Source organism: Chanodichthys erythropterus, chromosome 8 (assembly GCF_024489055.1).
Source record: "Chanodichthys erythropterus isolate Z2021 chromosome 8, ASM2448905v1, whole genome shotgun sequence".
Classification (NCBI taxonomy): Eukaryota; Metazoa; Chordata; class Actinopteri; order Cypriniformes; family Xenocyprididae; genus Chanodichthys; species Chanodichthys erythropterus.
The window spans coordinates 39225002-39242200 of record NC_090228.1 but is presented as its reverse complement, the minus strand read 5'-3'; the positions used below and the strand labels follow the sequence as shown (position 1 = coordinate 39242200).

Sequence of the window (17199 nt, the reverse complement as noted above, 5' to 3'; positions counted from 1 at the left end):
TCCTGCCATTGAAAAACATCCCCACAGCATGATGCTGCACCACCATGCTTCACTGTAGGGATGGTATTGGCCAGGTGATGAGCGGTGCCTGGTTTTCTCTAGACGTGATGCTTGCTATTCAGGCCAAAGAGTTTAATCTTTGTTTCATCAGAGCATAAAATTTTGTTTCTCATGGTCTGAGAGTCCTTCAGGTGCCTTTTGGCAAAATCCAGGTGGGCTGTCATTTGCCTTTTACTGAGGAGTGGCTTCTGTCTGGCCACTCTACCATACAGGCCTGATTGGTGGAGTTGTTCTTCTGGAAGTTTTTCCTCTCTACACAGAGAAATGCTGGAGCTCTGTCAAGAGTGAACATCAGATTCTTTGTCATCTTCCTGACTAAGGCCCTTCCGATTGCTCATTGGCTCTAGGAAGGTGGTTCCAAACTTCTTTCATTTACAGATGATGGAGGCCTCTTTGCTCATTGGGACCTTCAATGCTGCAGAATTTTTTCTGTACCCTTCCCTAGATCTGTGCCTCAATATAATACTGTCTCAGAGGTCTATGGACAATTCCTTGGACTTCATGGCTTGGTTTGTGCTCTGACATGCACTGTTAACTGAGGGACCTTATATAGACAGGTGTATGCCTTTCCAAATCATGTCCAATCAACTGAATTTACCACAGGTGGACTCCAATCATGTTGTAGAAACCTCTCAAGGATGATCAGTGTTATATGACACAGGGTTTCTAATGAACTTGGGATTCCAATTGTCCAGGATAAAACCACGGGTCCTGCCACGTCCATTGAATTCTGGGCATTTAACTTGGATACAGTTAATTACCAGGCCTCACTGCACAAGGAAAAATTGATTGGATATTTCTGGCTGCACCCACCTTCCTAGAGAGGCTAAACTCTTCTAAATATTCAAACTGTCAAATCTTAAAAAAATCTTTGCTCAGCCACTTAAACTTCAAGATGCGTTTAACCCTGCAAGTCCACGTTTTCTTATAGGATCTCCTCTGCATCATGTTTTTGATTTACACGCTAAAAGATGAGCATCAGCCCACCAGGCTCCACTCTTCCTCCCTTCACTCAGCCAGATACCACGGCTTTTCCTGGTGCTCAGGCTCAGCGATCTCAGCCTAGGCGCCAGAGCCTTCCCCACCTAACTCTCTTTGGCCGATAGGGCTTTACTCATCTGATGCTGTGAGCCTTGGTCTCCTGTCGAATGTTGCGAGAGCCCTACCGATCGGTCGTTCCAAATTTTGGCTGTTGCTAGTTTATTGGCCAGTAGGGCCCGTCCACCCGACACCGTAAGCTGCTCTTGTTATCTCATTAACTTCAGGTTTACTTTACTGCTCTATATTCATATATGTATCCACACCACTGAGTATTAATTTAATTTACACTGAGATGTGGATTTGTGCTCTCCAAATTATAAACCCTACTTGATAAATACATTATATCACTGTTTGTTTTCAACACAGGCTACAAAGCTGTAATCTCACTGGTCATTGCTGTGAAAGTTTGTCTTCAGTTTTACAATTCTTAAACGTCCTGAGAGAGCTGGACCTGAGTAACAATGACCTCTATGATTCTGGTGTGAAGCTTCTTTCTGATGGACTGAAGAGTCCAAAATGTCAGCTGGAGATACTGAGGTTACAGTTCAAATACTCTAATTAGATTTTTTTAACATGAATTATATAATAAAATAATATAAAATTAAATAAAAATAAATATAAGTTTTATTCTTCATGCAATTACATTGTTTTTGTTCAGATTTTCCATATGTAATCTCACTACACAGTCTTGTGAGAGTTTGTCTTCAGTTCTGCAATCATCAAACTCTCATCTGAAAGAGCTGGACCTGAGTAAAAATGACTTGCAGGATTCAGGAGTGAAGCTTCTTTCTGATGGACTGAAGAGTCCAAACTGTCAGCTGCAGATACTGAGGTAAATGGATTTCATACAATTAAAAATAATATATTATAATAAATAACCATTCAATTTTGTAAACAAATGTGGCATCTGCTCTTCATTGAGTTCCAAAACAAGAGACGAAAACATTTGCAGGGTTGCGTTTTTATTCCAGTCCATATTCATATGGAATTCCACATTCATTGTTTAATTCGGTTCAACTCATGCATGGATTGCTTCCAATAGCACTGCACAAGATAGCAGCACCATCTAGTGAGTTTGTGCAGGACCACCTGAGCATCACAGCCAGAATCTAAAATTATTACTACTCTGGCATGTAAATGGCTTAGTGTAATTATTTAAATTGCAATGGTTGTGATGTAATTATAGAAATATACTGTTAGATCAAGTATCTATGTCAGAAATTTTAGATCCAGCACCAGATATTGTAAAGCCCACCCAATTTGGCCAAACGACGGTTTCCTGCACGTTTGGTCTTTTCAGTATAGCACAATAGTTTAATTCCAATTTACTTTTATCTGACTCCATTTTATCACAACCTCAAATTTAGGTTAGAATGCTAATTGATTATTGGTAATATGTATAACAGTTTAACTACACATTTGATTAATCTATTTAACTCTTTACTCTTCCTGTACTCATTCGTTCTGTTACTAGTGTCACTTAGGATCTCGCACCAGCTGTTCTTTTAAGTGGATCCAATGTCACAGACTCGCCAGTCCAATAATTTATCCAGAGGTTATATAAATAACAGTTCTGTTTAACCCCTACAATTACCTATATAACAACTTAATTAAAACCCAAACTATAATAAGAGGTTATGTCTAGTACTATGAAGTATACCACCTAATGCTTGTTATTATCTCAACTGTATTTTTATCTATCCTCTATAGTTAACTATATAACAACTTGAATAAAGCTGAAACAGCAACCAGAGTTTATAGATAGTACTATAAAATAATGCCGCCCCAATGCTTTCTATTATTTTAATAGTATTTTTAACTAGCCCCTATTGTGAATGTGACTGTATAACAACTTAACTAAAGTTGAGCAGACAGTCGGAAATTTAGAATCTCACCTGATGTGCCCAATGTTGCATCTAACCTAGTATGCATAGTATGTACTTAACCCCAAATGGATGCAATGTAATCTACTAAAGTCAATGATTTAAGAGTAAGTCAGAATAAATTCAAATGTAACAATTTATTATTACTCTGGTAAATGTATCATGCCAATTACATAATCAATTCAAAGAAAATCATAACAATAACATCAAATTTTCACAGACATGCCAGGCTCCAACACCATCCAATCACAGCGCACTCCCTCACCAGAGTACTGATCACACGCACCTGCACTCAATCAGCACTCTAATCACGCACCAGTTAGAAGACACTCACAGTCACTGTCCAGTCTCATTCGCATCAAGCCTTACCTTAATGCTTACCTCAAGGACTCCAGTCAATCTACTTACCTGTCTCCAGCGTTTCCAAGTCTCCTGTGTCTCCAGTCTTCATGTGAGTTGTCTGTCATCTCCATTGCTCTGCCTCTTCAAGCCATTCGCCAATCACCCAGGATCATCGTCACTGCAACACAAAGGACAGTATCACTCATCTACCATTCACTATTCAACTATAATATTACCCATTACTCACCTGCATTCCTGCTTAACTCTGCTGGTTGTCAGTAAATACCTGTTGCTTTTATTCATCTGTCTCCGACCCTTCTGTACTGTAACACAAATGCTCAGAAATAATTAAAATATACATACCTGACATTAGAAAAATACACAATGAGGAGTGTCTGGAGGACACTCAGAATTTTATGTTGATCTGACTAAAATTCACCTTGAACCCTTTGCAATATTCTTTAAATACTCAGACCAAGACAAAACATCCCCCAAAGTGAGACAGGAACTTACAATAGGAACTTGCAATAATAAAGGTCCCAGACCTGGGTAATTTACACCTTTTGGGGACAGAAGGTAATTTGAATAAAAACCTTGGCAGAGGATCCACCATCCTTTGTAAGCAAGATTATCTCTAAACTTTTAAAACCTTTATTACCTTTTGGTTTACTTCTGTGCGGATGAGACCTTTGAACCAGTCACATTGAGACATTTAAGTCATGTATAGTGTTGTGTGATAATTGTTCAAATTAAACCATATTGATTTCTGGATGAATTTCAGGTGATCTCAGCGTGTGAAGAGAAATGAGGGGGATGAGATTGACTCAGTGTGATTGCATCTAGGATGAGGACACTAATGTTGAAGAGAAAGTTCAAGTGCTAATTTACAGAAGTCATTTTATTAATTCACAGTGTAGCCCTCTTTGAGTCTAGACAGCTTTGCTCCAGTCTTTCAATATCCATCCAACCTGTCAACGGCTAGTCTTGTCTGGTACTCAAAACTGTATTAACAGTCTTACATCAGCCAAGAGGTTGACTGAGAAAGTGATGATAATAAAAATTAGCAAGGTTATTGAATAATCTTAGTTGTATATTTAAATGCTTAGACTTCATCTGACCAGCACAAATACAACAGGTGGCTGCTTCACAACAACCTATAAAATCTTCAAATTACCATATTCCTCTTATCTTTTATTGATGAAGACACACATTTTACATCTCATAAAATCCCACAATCAATAGATTAAACAACAAAAGCATGCATTTCAAGAGCAAGGAAATAAGTAATATGAAAAATAAAAACATAATATGACAAATGAATAATAAATGATTAAATAATAAATAAATCAAATGACAAACTAAACAAATGGTTTAACAAGTTTAAATGATTATAAAAAAAAATGAAGAATATAAAACAAAAGTGCACTGTTGCTCTTTTGCAGCTACACACTCTCCTGCCATGCATTCTACTTTAAAGTAAAAAACTAAAAAAAAAAAAAAAAAATATGGGTGATCTTTTTCAATACTCTTTTTTTTTTAGTTTTTTGGCTGCCAAGTTTCAGCTAAAGAAACATGCAACATCTGGTAGGTGATGCCTGCTCACACTTATTGGCTATGAGGGTATCACGTCAGAGGCAGCCCGATCCAAGATTTAAGTCCGGGGATGCTCAGTCTCAATCAGAAGCAGTTAAATAATCATGACACCACAAAATAAATGATTTTTTGGACAAAAAATCATTTGCAACTAGTCTTGAATCAAACCGAAGTAAATCGGTCCACTGTAAGTCTTATTCTGTCTTGTTCTTTTTTTGTTTTTCCTTTTACGTTCAGTAGACTCTGTTCATTAATAGCAGGTGTCATCACTTGTAAAGTGAGCCTAATTGATTTAATTCACTGGATGAACAATTTAACATTTAACGGGTAAAAGGGTAAAGGGTTGATCCTACACTGCCTCTGTGTTAGGTTTTAACACCTGTGGGTGAGACAAATATATATACACCTAGCAGTGTACATTTAACACTAGTGATTTTGTTGTGTAAAAAGTGGCCAAAAGTCTGTATTTACAGTTTGATTACAGTCTGAGGTTACAGTTTGATAGTGGTGTCTGATTGGCAAATTAATGTAATGTGGACTGTTGCTATGTGTTTGTAGATTGTCTGGCTGTATGGTAACAGAGGAAAGCTGTCATTATGTGTCGTCTGCGCTGAGTTCAAACCCCTCACAACTGAGAGAGCTGGATCTGAGCTACAATCACCTGGGAGAATCAGGAGTCAAGCTGCTCTCTGATGCATGCACCCATTCAAACTGCACACCCAAGTATGTTGAGCCGGGAGAATTTTATTACATCACATTTATTTTTTATTTGTTTTCAAATTATACAGAAAGAACAAAGATATACAAAACAAAATTAAACTCCCCATCCCCCAAATACATAAACATAAAGATACTATACATGATCAGACATCCATAAAGAAATAATAATAATAAACATGACATATGAGAAATATTCCCCTCCCTCTTTCTTTTACAATGTCATATTGTCTGCTTTCATTCCCTTAACAAAATTTAAATAAGGTTACCATATATTATAAAATGCTCCAGTAGACCCTCTGACTGTATACCTAATTTTCTCCAACTTAAGATGGTAGATGACTTCTCTTATCCTGTGACTAAATGAAGATGGAAAAGGGTCTTTCCATTTAATCAGTATCAGTCTTCTAGCCAGAGGAGAACAGAAGATCAATATTTTAATTTTACATTCAGTAAAAACTAGTGTTTTCTGGGGCCACTCCATACAATGCAATAAATGGGGATGCTCTACTACCTCTATATACATATAAATAGCCCAGAGAAGGTCTCAAAATATTAGTCCAGAACATGTAAAGTCTTGGACATATCTAAAACATATGCAGTAGAGTTGCAGGTGCCTGCCTGAATCTATCAAATGTGGGAACTATGTTAGCTTTAATGTCTAAGGCAAATGGATGATGAAAAAATTCCCTGTATTATTTTGTGCCAGATTTCCTCTGAGATTAGTTGGCCTAAATCTGCCTCCCAATTATTTTTAAGTGAATCTAAAGGTGTTGAATCATACATGCTGAGTAATTCATAGATCCTGCTTACAGCCTGTTTTAGGACTGATTTACATTTAAAAATTTAGTCTAATAAAGAGATCGGATGGCATGATGGGAGAAATTACGAAGTTGCAAATACTCATAGAAATGTTATTTGGGAATGTCAAATTTCTGTACCAACTGTTCGAAGGATGCAAAATTTAAAACAATATAAAGTCCAGGGATTAAGACCAAACCCTTTCTAGCCCAAACCTTAAAAGCATCATCCATCATTAATGGAGCAAACATGTAATTTTTAGCAATTGGTGCAGCCTGTGATAAGTCTTTAGGGAAAAACAATCGTCTGATCTGATTCCAAATTTTAACTGAATGTATAACAATTGGATTAGAAGTCAAGCTAGAGATTGGCTGTGTGAATGATATTTTAGAACACATTAAAGCTGCTAGAGAGGTGGACTCAACCGAAGCCCCCTCCAGAGTTGTCCAGGCAGGGGCAGTGATGTCATTCCTTAGCCAGAACAGCAATGCTCTTATGTTGGCTGCCTAATAATAATACATGAAATTTGGAAGTGCCATCCCTCCTTCTGTACAAGGTGTGCTTCCTTTAATTCTTGGTGTTTTTTTGTTTGTTTGTTTGTTTGTTTGTTTGTTTTTTGTTTTGTTTTTGTTCCAAATAAAGGTTGATATCTGATTATTTAATTTGGAGAAGATTTTGTTATAAAAACAAAGGCACTGAAAGATATACAAAAACTTGGGCTGTACACTCATCTTTACTGTATTAATTCTTCCACCCACTGAGAGAGGGCGGTGGTCCCATTGGTCAAAATCTTGTTTTAGATTAGATAAGAGAGGTGGACAGTTGGCCCCATACAAATCTTTATAATTATGTGTAACCCAAACTCCAAGGTACATTCAGTTTTTTAATGCTATTTTTGAAGGGAACTGAGCGTAGATAAAAGGCAAGATAACAGGCTGACCCCATCACCAACAGGCATTAATTCACCTTTCTGGATATTAACTTTATAGCCAGATATTTTGCCAAATAAGTAGGGTCACCAATTTAGGAAGACCATATATTTTGCTATTATAACTGCACTTATTTCCGTCATCGGTATAAGTTGCAGTGGATGGTAATAGACAAGAAATGAACAGTTTTCTTTATACAACTGAAAGATTTTTTTTTTTATTAACTTTTTAACAACATGTATTACACACACTCCAGGAACAAAAATACAAAATGCAGTATAGACACATATTGATGTCTTCGCATCGTTACAACTTAGCATATCTCAATTTGTACAGGACTCACATCAACAAGACTAATGAATTAAAACACACACACACACAAAAAAAAAAAAAAACGCATACAAACTATTAAGGCCTCCTAATACAAATACATCCTATAATCTCACATATCTTCAATTGTCTCCTTAAACATGTCACTATCCTCCTTCTCTATGAAGGATCTAAAGGGATTCCAAACATCTTCAAAAGTCTTACCCTTTCCTTTAATAATATATGTTATTTTCTCCGTTGACATATTCAGTACCATCTCCCTGAGCCACCTTTTTATGCTGGGTGGTTCTAGACTTTTCCATTGTAATGCAATGAGGCGTTTAGCTTGCAAGATACACATAGAAATAAAGATACATTCCTTTGACTTAAGCTTAGGATACAAATGCATTAGAAAAATCCTTGGTCCAAAAGGAAGACTCACATTTATTATTTTACCAATCATATTATGCACTTCTTTCCAGAATTTCGATATTTCTTCACATTCCCATATACAATGGAAATAGGTGCCTTTACAAACCTTACACTTGGGACATGTATCTGGTATATTTTCATTAAATTTGTTTGATAATACCGGAGTTATGTATACTCGCATAAGCCAATTATATTGTAACAACTTTAATCTTGTATTGACTGTTTGTACTTGAGCATCTTGACAAATCTCACTCCATTCATCTGGTGTGATCTCCTCGTTAAGATCCTTACTCCATGCTCCTAAACGAGAGCTAGAAGACTCCGGGGGGCCCTCTACCAACATATTATACAGAAGTGAAATCCGACCTTTATCATAACAATCTTTGGTGACTACTCTTTCCAAAACTGATAATGGTGGTATATTTCCAGTACTTTTTTGAAACGATAAAATGAAACTTCTTATCTGTAAGTACCTAAAAAAATGACTTTTAGGTATATCAAATGTATTACTCAATTCTTGAAATGACATAAGATTGTCTTCCTTATATAAATCTTTTATACTTTTAATACCTTTTTCTGCCCATGTCTTAAAACCTACATCTACTTTTCCGGGACTAAACTTAGGATTTCCCCATATTGGACAGTAGCGAGATATCTCACTTGTATAGGAGATATTCAAATATCTCTGCGTCTCATACCATACCCTTACCATATTTAAAACCGTTGGATTCGTAACCTTACCCTTCATTTTCTGTAGAATTTTACGATCCAAATCATATAAATATGATTCCAAGGGTATTTTATTCGGAATAGAGGTTTTTTTCCATTTCTACCCATACAGGTTGTTCATTAGATGTTGAGAAGAAAAACATAATAGATCTTCACTGGGCAGCAGTATAATACCATTTAAAATTAGGGCATTGAAGCCCACCCCTATCAAATGGCAAATATAAAAGATTTTCCCAAATGTCTCTATAATTTGAATTAAAGCCGGAATGGTTAAGTCTAATTTCTTTAAAAATAATATAACGTCGTCTGCAAATAGCGCTATTTTATGTTCACTGCCAAACATTTCTATACCTTTTATATCACTTTCTTTTCTGATGGCAATTGCCAAGGGTTCAATAGCCATCAGAAAAAGGAGAGGGGAAAGAGGCGATCCCTGTCTACATCCCCTAGAAATATTAAATGATTTTGATATAAAATTATTAGTTAAGACCTCTGTCGAAGGATTCTGGTATAACAATTTAACCCATTTGCAGTATTTTTCTCCAACTCCAAACCGAATTAATACATCAAACAGAAAATCCCATTCCACCCTATCAAATGCCTTTTCTGCGTCTAGTGCTAGTAATGCAGTATCTTTTTCCCCCTTTTGTTGATGCAGAATATTTAGCACTCTTCTTACATTATGACATCCTTGCCTATTTATCATAAAACCATTCTGATCCATCCCTATGACGTAAGATGCTAAAGTTTCTAATCTTCTTGCCAATATTTTGCTCAGGATTTTAGTGTCTGAGTTGAGTAAACTTATAGGTCAAAAATTTTCACATTTATTGTTAGGTTTTCCTGATTTAGGCAATAAAATAATTATAGCTTCATTCAAAGACATAGGAAGTTTATTCTCCGCAAAGGCTTCTACTAGCATGTCTAACATAGGTCTTACTAATTTATCTTTAAATTTTTTATATATATCTATGGGAAGACCATCAGGTCCCACCGCCTTACCCGCTTTCATCAGATCGATTGCCTCTACCACCTCTTGAAAACTAATGTCTTTTCCTATTTCATCTTTATGTTCTTCTGGTATACTAGGTAACTCCAAATTATCCCAAAAAATTTTTTGTATTTCTGAACCCGAAATACATTCAGAATTATACAGTTTCATATAATATGAACTAAATGAATTATTAATTTCTTGTGGGTCAACAATGATATTACCATCTGACTGTACAATCGAATCTACCGCCCTCTCCATTTGCTTTTTTTTAATTTGCCACACCAACACTTTACCTGTCTTTTCGCCTTGATCATAAAATGTTTGTTTCAGCTTTAATAACTTAGCTACAGTTTTATTTGCAGAAAGTGTATTATATTTAGATCGAAGCATTAATAGCTGTTTATGTTTATCTGCACATATCGAATCACTATAATATACTTAATTTTCCAGCTCTTTAATCTTTTCCCAAATCTTGTAACTCCTGTCGAGATTTTTTACTTTTAGAAAAATCTTTCCCCGATTTTTCCCCGAAATTTGTCCCCGAATAAAACATTTAAATGCCTCCCACCGAATTCCTGCTGAAGTTTCCAATTGATTTGTTTCAAAGTAATTGTCAATTTGATTGCCCAAGAACTCTACAAATGACGCATCTTTAAGCCAACTTTGTTGGAATCGCAATTTAGGGGTATCTTTAACTAATTTTGAATCAACATATGACAAAGACACTGGTGCATGATCAGAAATGACAATACTAAGGTATTGACAATCTATACATTTTGAAAGCAATTGGGCTGACAAGAAAGTAGTCTATTCTAGAGTAAGTTTGGTGTGTTGCCGAATAGCATGAATATGCAGTCTGTTTTGGGTTAATATGCCTCCATATATCCACTAGTTTAAGCTCTCCTATAAAATGTAGAATCTGTTTTCTAGAATTCACATGTGCGGTATCAACTCCCGTAGATCTATCTTTTCCTGGATCAAGTGTACAATTCATATCCCCCGCCATTATAACCTGACCTGGTAATGAAGCCACCAACAGAAATATGTTGCTATAAAATTTAGAGTCATCCTTATTAGGGCCATAGATATTTACTAAATTTATTATCTCTGTTACCAATCTTCCCTGAATAATCACAAATCTTCCAGCTGGGTCCTTAATAACATTATTTACTTGAAATGGCACAGCTTTATGTATTAATGTAATTACCCCTCTGGCTTGTGTAGTAAAACATGCCGAGAATACTTGTCCTTGCCACCTTCTTTCAATTTTGATCACTTCCTCCTTAGTCATGTGTGACTCTTGCAAGAATACCACATTTGCCTGTATATGCTTAATTCTAGTCATCACCTATTTAATCTTTTTTAGTTTCCCCAGCCCCCTGCAATTCCATGATAGAAGCTTAATCCCTCCTATCTGTGCCAATTTTTTGTTTTAACCATCCTCATTACCTTGAACCATATATTTGCCAAAATATACGAGGCCAAACCTAAAATAACTAAAACAAAACTAATAACATAAAATATGAACTTACCCCAGCATTTTCCATGCTTCACTGGTACCATCTGTATCAGTAACCCCCTTCCCTACACTCGACTTCTTAAATGGTCTTCTCCTATTTGTTCTATGAACACCAACCCCTCTATCCATCGTTACCGTTTCAACCTTCTTATCCATTTTTATACCCACATATTATAACCAAGCCATGACTTGTCCAATAAAATACTATTACCTCAAAGAAAAGAAGAGAAAAAAAAAAAAACACAAATACGCTGACAGTCTGTCAGTCTTATATTTCCAAGTAACATCTTTCCAACTATACACATTATATTAACCTAATATCTTCAAACTATTATCTTAAAATAAAGTCAGACTTTCACTTTGTGTCATTTCTTTTTTCAAATATTATAGCAAAAGCGCCCTCTTCTGAACCATAAATGAATTAACTTAAACTTCAAATACTTATCTTGTTACCCTTATTAAAACAAAATTAAATATCTACTTTGGACGAATATACAACCTACAGACAAAGAAAATAAACTACAATTTTACATATAGTCCTCAGTACCTCGCCTTAATACCTCCGTTTACTTGTTCTCAATTTGTTGCATCTCTTTATCCATTTCTTCTGGACTCGATACCTCAGTTCACTTATCCTCGACCTGCTGCATATATTTCTCCACTTCTTCTGGACTGTTCATAATCACAGTACGGTCTCCATGTGTAAGAAGCAATCGAGCAGGAAAGATTACTCGGTGTCGGTTGATTCCTTTGTCACGCAATTTTTGATGGATAGCATCGTACTTTCTTTGTTGCCTGTGAAGTTCTGCCGACAAAACCGGAAAAAAACGAAGATTGGAACCTTTGTATGCAATTGCTCCCTTACTCTTTGCAGCCTTTAGAACATGCTCCTTCTGTTTGAAATTGAGGAACTTCATTATGACAGTCCTTGGCTGCACTTTACCATCTTGTCCGTATTTTTGACCGATGGGCTCTTTCTATTATCAATGGCGTAACGCTTTCTCCCAACTCCAAAGTCTCTGGTAGAAACTTTTCCAGAAAAGCACACGCATCCGATCCCTCTTCTTTCTCCGGCAAGCAAACCAACCTAAGATTATCCCTCCTACTTCTGTTCTCCAAGTCAATTACCTTATCAGCCATTGATTTCATCTGTTTTTCCAGCGTATCATTTCTGACCTTCAGTTGGACGATTTCGTCCTCTGCCCCTGAAATTCGCTCCTCCGCCTCTGTCAATCTCCCTTTGACATCCACGACCGCCGAAAAAATTTCGTCCACCTTGCCGCTTACTTGTCTTTCCATTGCTTTAAAGGCCTTCATCATCTCCGCGTTACTAGGATTCTCGTTTGAGGCCTCATCTCCTTCATCCTCCGTCTCTTCGTGCTCGCTCGGGCTTTCAGGTTCGGATGGCATAATTTGTGATTCCACTTCCAATCTCTCTTTATTTTTGATCTTTTTCTTCGACGGCATTGTTTTAGTAATCTCTTTAGCTATTCCACCAACTTAAATTAAGTATCTTAAGTGGGTTTAGAAGGATTAATTCTAGCCTAATGCACGAGGGTTGAAATCTGCGACTTGTCACGCCACCGCCATAACCGGAAGTCCCAACTGAAAGATTTAATTAATTTTAAGCTATCTCAAAAATGACAAGTTATCTCTAAGCCCCCCTGGACAATCACTGGTCTACACAGTCATGCTGTGTATGCTACAATAGAAAGTAATGCAAAAGTAGTGTAATGCACTACAGTTCAGAGACAGTAATATTGTAATGTAACTAATTACTTTCAAATGATAGTAACTAGTAATATATAATGTATTGCATTTTGGAAGTAACTTGCCCAACTCTTTTTATGGGCCTGTGGCTAACGAGAGCTAAACTGATGTGGCACAATGTGTGTTTTACAGTGTGGAACATGGAGGAGAGTTCAGGATTACAGCAGGACTATACAAATGTACGTACACACACACACACACACAAACACACACATTTTTATGTTATAAATGTCTCTCTTCTTGTGTTCAGATGCTTGTGATCTCACTCTGGATTCAAACACAGCAAACCCTCAGCTCATTCTCTCTGAGGATAATAGAAAGGTGACACATGTGAGAGAATCTCAGTCATATCCTGATCATCCAGAGAGATTTGATGAGTGTCCTCAGGTTCTGTGTAGTGAGAGTCTGTCTGGACGCTGTTACTGGGAGGCTGAATGGAGTGGATATGCTGAAATATCAGTGACATATAAAGGAATCAACAGGAAAGGAGGTAGTGAAGACTGTTGGTTTGGGCGCAGTAAAAACTCCTGGAGTCTGATCTGCCATTTTAACACATTCAGTGTCAGTCACAACCATAAGTTCACTGACACCCATGTGCCTTCAGGCTCCTGTAGGAGAGTAGGAGTTTATGTGGATGTGCCAGCTGGCACTGTGTCCTTCTACAGCATCTCTGACACACACACACTCACACACTTACACACATTCACCTCCACATTCACTGAGTCTCTCTGTGCTGGATTTATGGTTGGTTTAAATGCCTCAGTGTGTCTGTGTGAGACCAAAAAGCCTGTGAGCAACAGCAGAGACATCACACACATCTGATTGAAATAAACAGTCAGTCACCTCACATGATTAACCATCTGGATGAGCTCTGACCGGTTTTGTATTTACTTTCAGAGACTATGTAATCATGTAAATTGGATTTGTTCTTTATTAAAGGTCCAGAACTGTGTGTAATATCAAATATTGTGTATGTGTGTTATTGTTGAGTTGTCTAGAGAAGTATCATGGCACTTGACGGCTTTGTTCAGGTTTACTGCTTTCTATTTCTTACATTGTTCTGTATATAGACAGTGATGTCAATAAAGCTTATCCTATTTCTTACTCTGTGTCCTGTGATAGATGGTGTTGACTGTGTTAAACTGGTGTTAGAAGTCAGATGATTGACTGTTGTCTTCTGCAGATTCTGCAAATCTCTGACAGCCTCTTTGATGAGCTACTGATGAGTGAAATTTAACTTTTCAAACATCTGAATCAAATGAAGCATTTCAATCTCTGCATCCTGAATTTTATAATGTAGGTTCAGTTTTAATGACAGACACATGCAAATATAATTAAATTTGATTATGATTCAATATCAATCAATTTGGTATATTATATATCAGGTACAGTAGCTACATGTTAATTTTTCTAAAAAAAAAAATCACTTAACTAATAGGGGAGAGTGGGGTAAAGTGAGACATTTTTTTACATTTGCTCCCCTCTAAGCAAGCTAAAATTATATATCAGTAAAATGTACACATTTCCCATTAATTCAGGATGTTTCCTAGCCATAGAAATTATCAGAATGTATTCAGGATGAAGGTCAGTGAAAATAAAATTGTTTTTTAAAAAGTCACATTGTGTCTCACTTTACCCCAGCTTAGGGGTAAACTGAGACAGACCAGAGAAATCAAGGGGGTAAAGTGAACCAGCTGGGGGTAAACTGATCCACTTACTTTTTCCGCTCTGAAACTACCATAACAACACATGTTGTAACAGTTAGAATCCTGACAGCTAGCTTGACAACCAGAAGCCAGATTTTCTCAGGATGAGTTCATGTGTCCAGTGTGTCTGGATCTCCTGAAGGATCCAGTGACCATCGACTGTGGACACAGTTACTGTAAGATCTGTATTACAGGCTGCTGGGATCACCAGGAGGATGAGATGAGAGTCTACAGCTGTCCTCAGTGCAGACAGACCTTCAGTCCAAGACCTGCTTTAGCTAAAAACACCATTCTGGCTGAAATGGTGGAGAAACTGAAGAAGATTAAACTTCCTGCTGACTGTTACGCTGGAGCTGGAGATGTGCAGTGTGATGTCTGTACTGGAAGAAAACACAAAGCCATCAAGTCCTGTCTGGTGTGTCTGAACTCTTACTGTCAGAATCACCTTGAACAACATGAGAGTTTGATTAAAGGAAAGAGGCACAATCTGACTGAAGCCACTGGACGACTGCAGGAGATGATCTGCAAGAAAAACGACAAGATCCTTGAGTGTATATGTGTGCTGTGTACGATGGATGAACATAAAAACCACGACACTGTATCAGCTGCAGCACAGAGGACAGAGAAACAGGTATAAACTTACATTCATTTTACATTTATGGGTGAACTATCACTATAAAACTAGACTTTGATGAAATAATGCTGACATTTATGACTGATCCTATAACCTTATCATGTAAGATCTTTAACGTCTCAATCTCAGCACTTCACTGATACTGGATTCATATCTGTTTACTTGATGATTTATGTGATGTTTCTCCTGTCATTGGTTTGTCCTTTAGCACCAGCTGAAGGAGATGCAGAGGTCGTTCCAGCAGAGGATCCAGCAGAGAGAGAAAGATCTTCAGCAGCTGAGAGAGGCTGTGGAGTCTCATAAGGTGAGTCTGGAGAAGAAGATAAGTTTGACAAGTCTCAGTCAGACTCACTGAAGCCACTGTGTGATTGTGATGTGTATCCTAACAGTGCTCTGTGGTGGAGGACAGTGAGAGGATCTTCACTGAGCTCATCCGCTCCATTGAGAGAAGCCGCTCTGAGGCCACACAGCGGATCAGAGATCAGGAAAAGACTGCAGTGAGTCGAGCTGAAGGACGACTGGAGCAGGAGATCAATGAGGGGTCGGCAACACCCCTGCCTTTATTTCGGGTAGGATATGTGTGCTACAGACGGGGTCTACGCCAAAGAACTTTATCTTAATGTATAGCTTTCTGGTTGTAAAGCAAACGGGTTTATGGAGTTATTATTGTGAGCAAACATGAATCGCGATTTTCAGCATAAAGCATCTGGATAGGCTTGTGCTTTCCCAGTGATTCGCCGCGCATACACGAGAGACAAACGTTACACCGGTGCACGTAAACGTCATTAACAACTAGTTGTTCAGTTCGGTTACGTACACACTGCATAGAATTTCTGTAAATGTATTATGTAATACCTGTATTTTTCGTATTTTATTGAACTGTGTGTGTACAGAACGCGAAGGTGTTTACTAAAAGGTGAACGGACAACCGAATTTAGCTGTAGTGTTTACGTGGCCATAGTCTGCAATAAAAGAAAAAATATTCTACTCAACGCCCACATTCCATATGCATTTATCAGGATGTGCTGCACTAGATTCAGGATGTGGCCTATTGACTTCCTTCTTATGCTGCTTGTGGAGACAGCATCTTTTCAACCATTTCAACAATTTATTTCGTCATGAAATGGAAATTGAGATTGACATACAACATAAAACGACTTCTCAAATGAGAAAAAAATGTAGGGCAGGATTTTGAAAACAAAAATTGATTTGATCATTGTCATTTGCTAATTGTGGTGATTGTTTCATGTGAATGACTGTTTGCTGGAGGGGGAGGATTGAAACTCACTAATACAACATTCAAAGTTTACAAAGAAACTATTCACAGTGGTAAAAAAGCTTTTTAAGAGTTCCAGAAAAGGAAGAACAAACTAAAAAAATCTTTCACTAAAATATTAAACATGATTTTTTAACAAGTCTCTTTAACCTTTGGGGAAACAGATAGATATTTAAAGAAATATCAAGATCACCAAAGTGTACAGCACTTAAAATAATCAATTTAATAGATCCTTGATTAATGAAATTATCAGTTAAGGCCTAATTATAATAAACAGAATAATAACCAACAATAATATTCAGGGAAGACAATGAGGGGGCTTTCTAGATAATGGATAATGATGATTTGCACAGGATATCAGACAGATTCATAATTCCTGATTCTGATGTGTTTTCTCTCCATCAGATTCCCATCAGCTCAATCTGGATCTGAGCACAGCATATATATGCCTCTGTCTGTCTGAG

The 17199-nt window shown here is 37.2% G+C and overlaps 1 protein-coding gene across 1 annotated transcript in view; it reads left to right on the top strand.

Moving 5' to 3' along the window:
• LOC137024899 (NACHT, LRR and PYD domains-containing protein 3-like) overlaps window positions 1-17199 on the top strand; it is a 38711-nt gene that overhangs the window by 21093 nt on the left and 419 nt on the right. The window contains exons 4-7 of the mRNA XM_067392851.1: window positions 1760-1933; window positions 5478-5651; window positions 13252-13298; window positions 13370-13609. Coding sequence (XP_067248952.1) covers window positions 1760-1933; window positions 5478-5651; window positions 13252-13298; window positions 13370-13609 — 635 coding nt within the window. The remainder of the gene's footprint in view (window positions 1-1759; window positions 1934-5477; window positions 5652-13251; window positions 13299-13369; window positions 13610-17199) is intronic.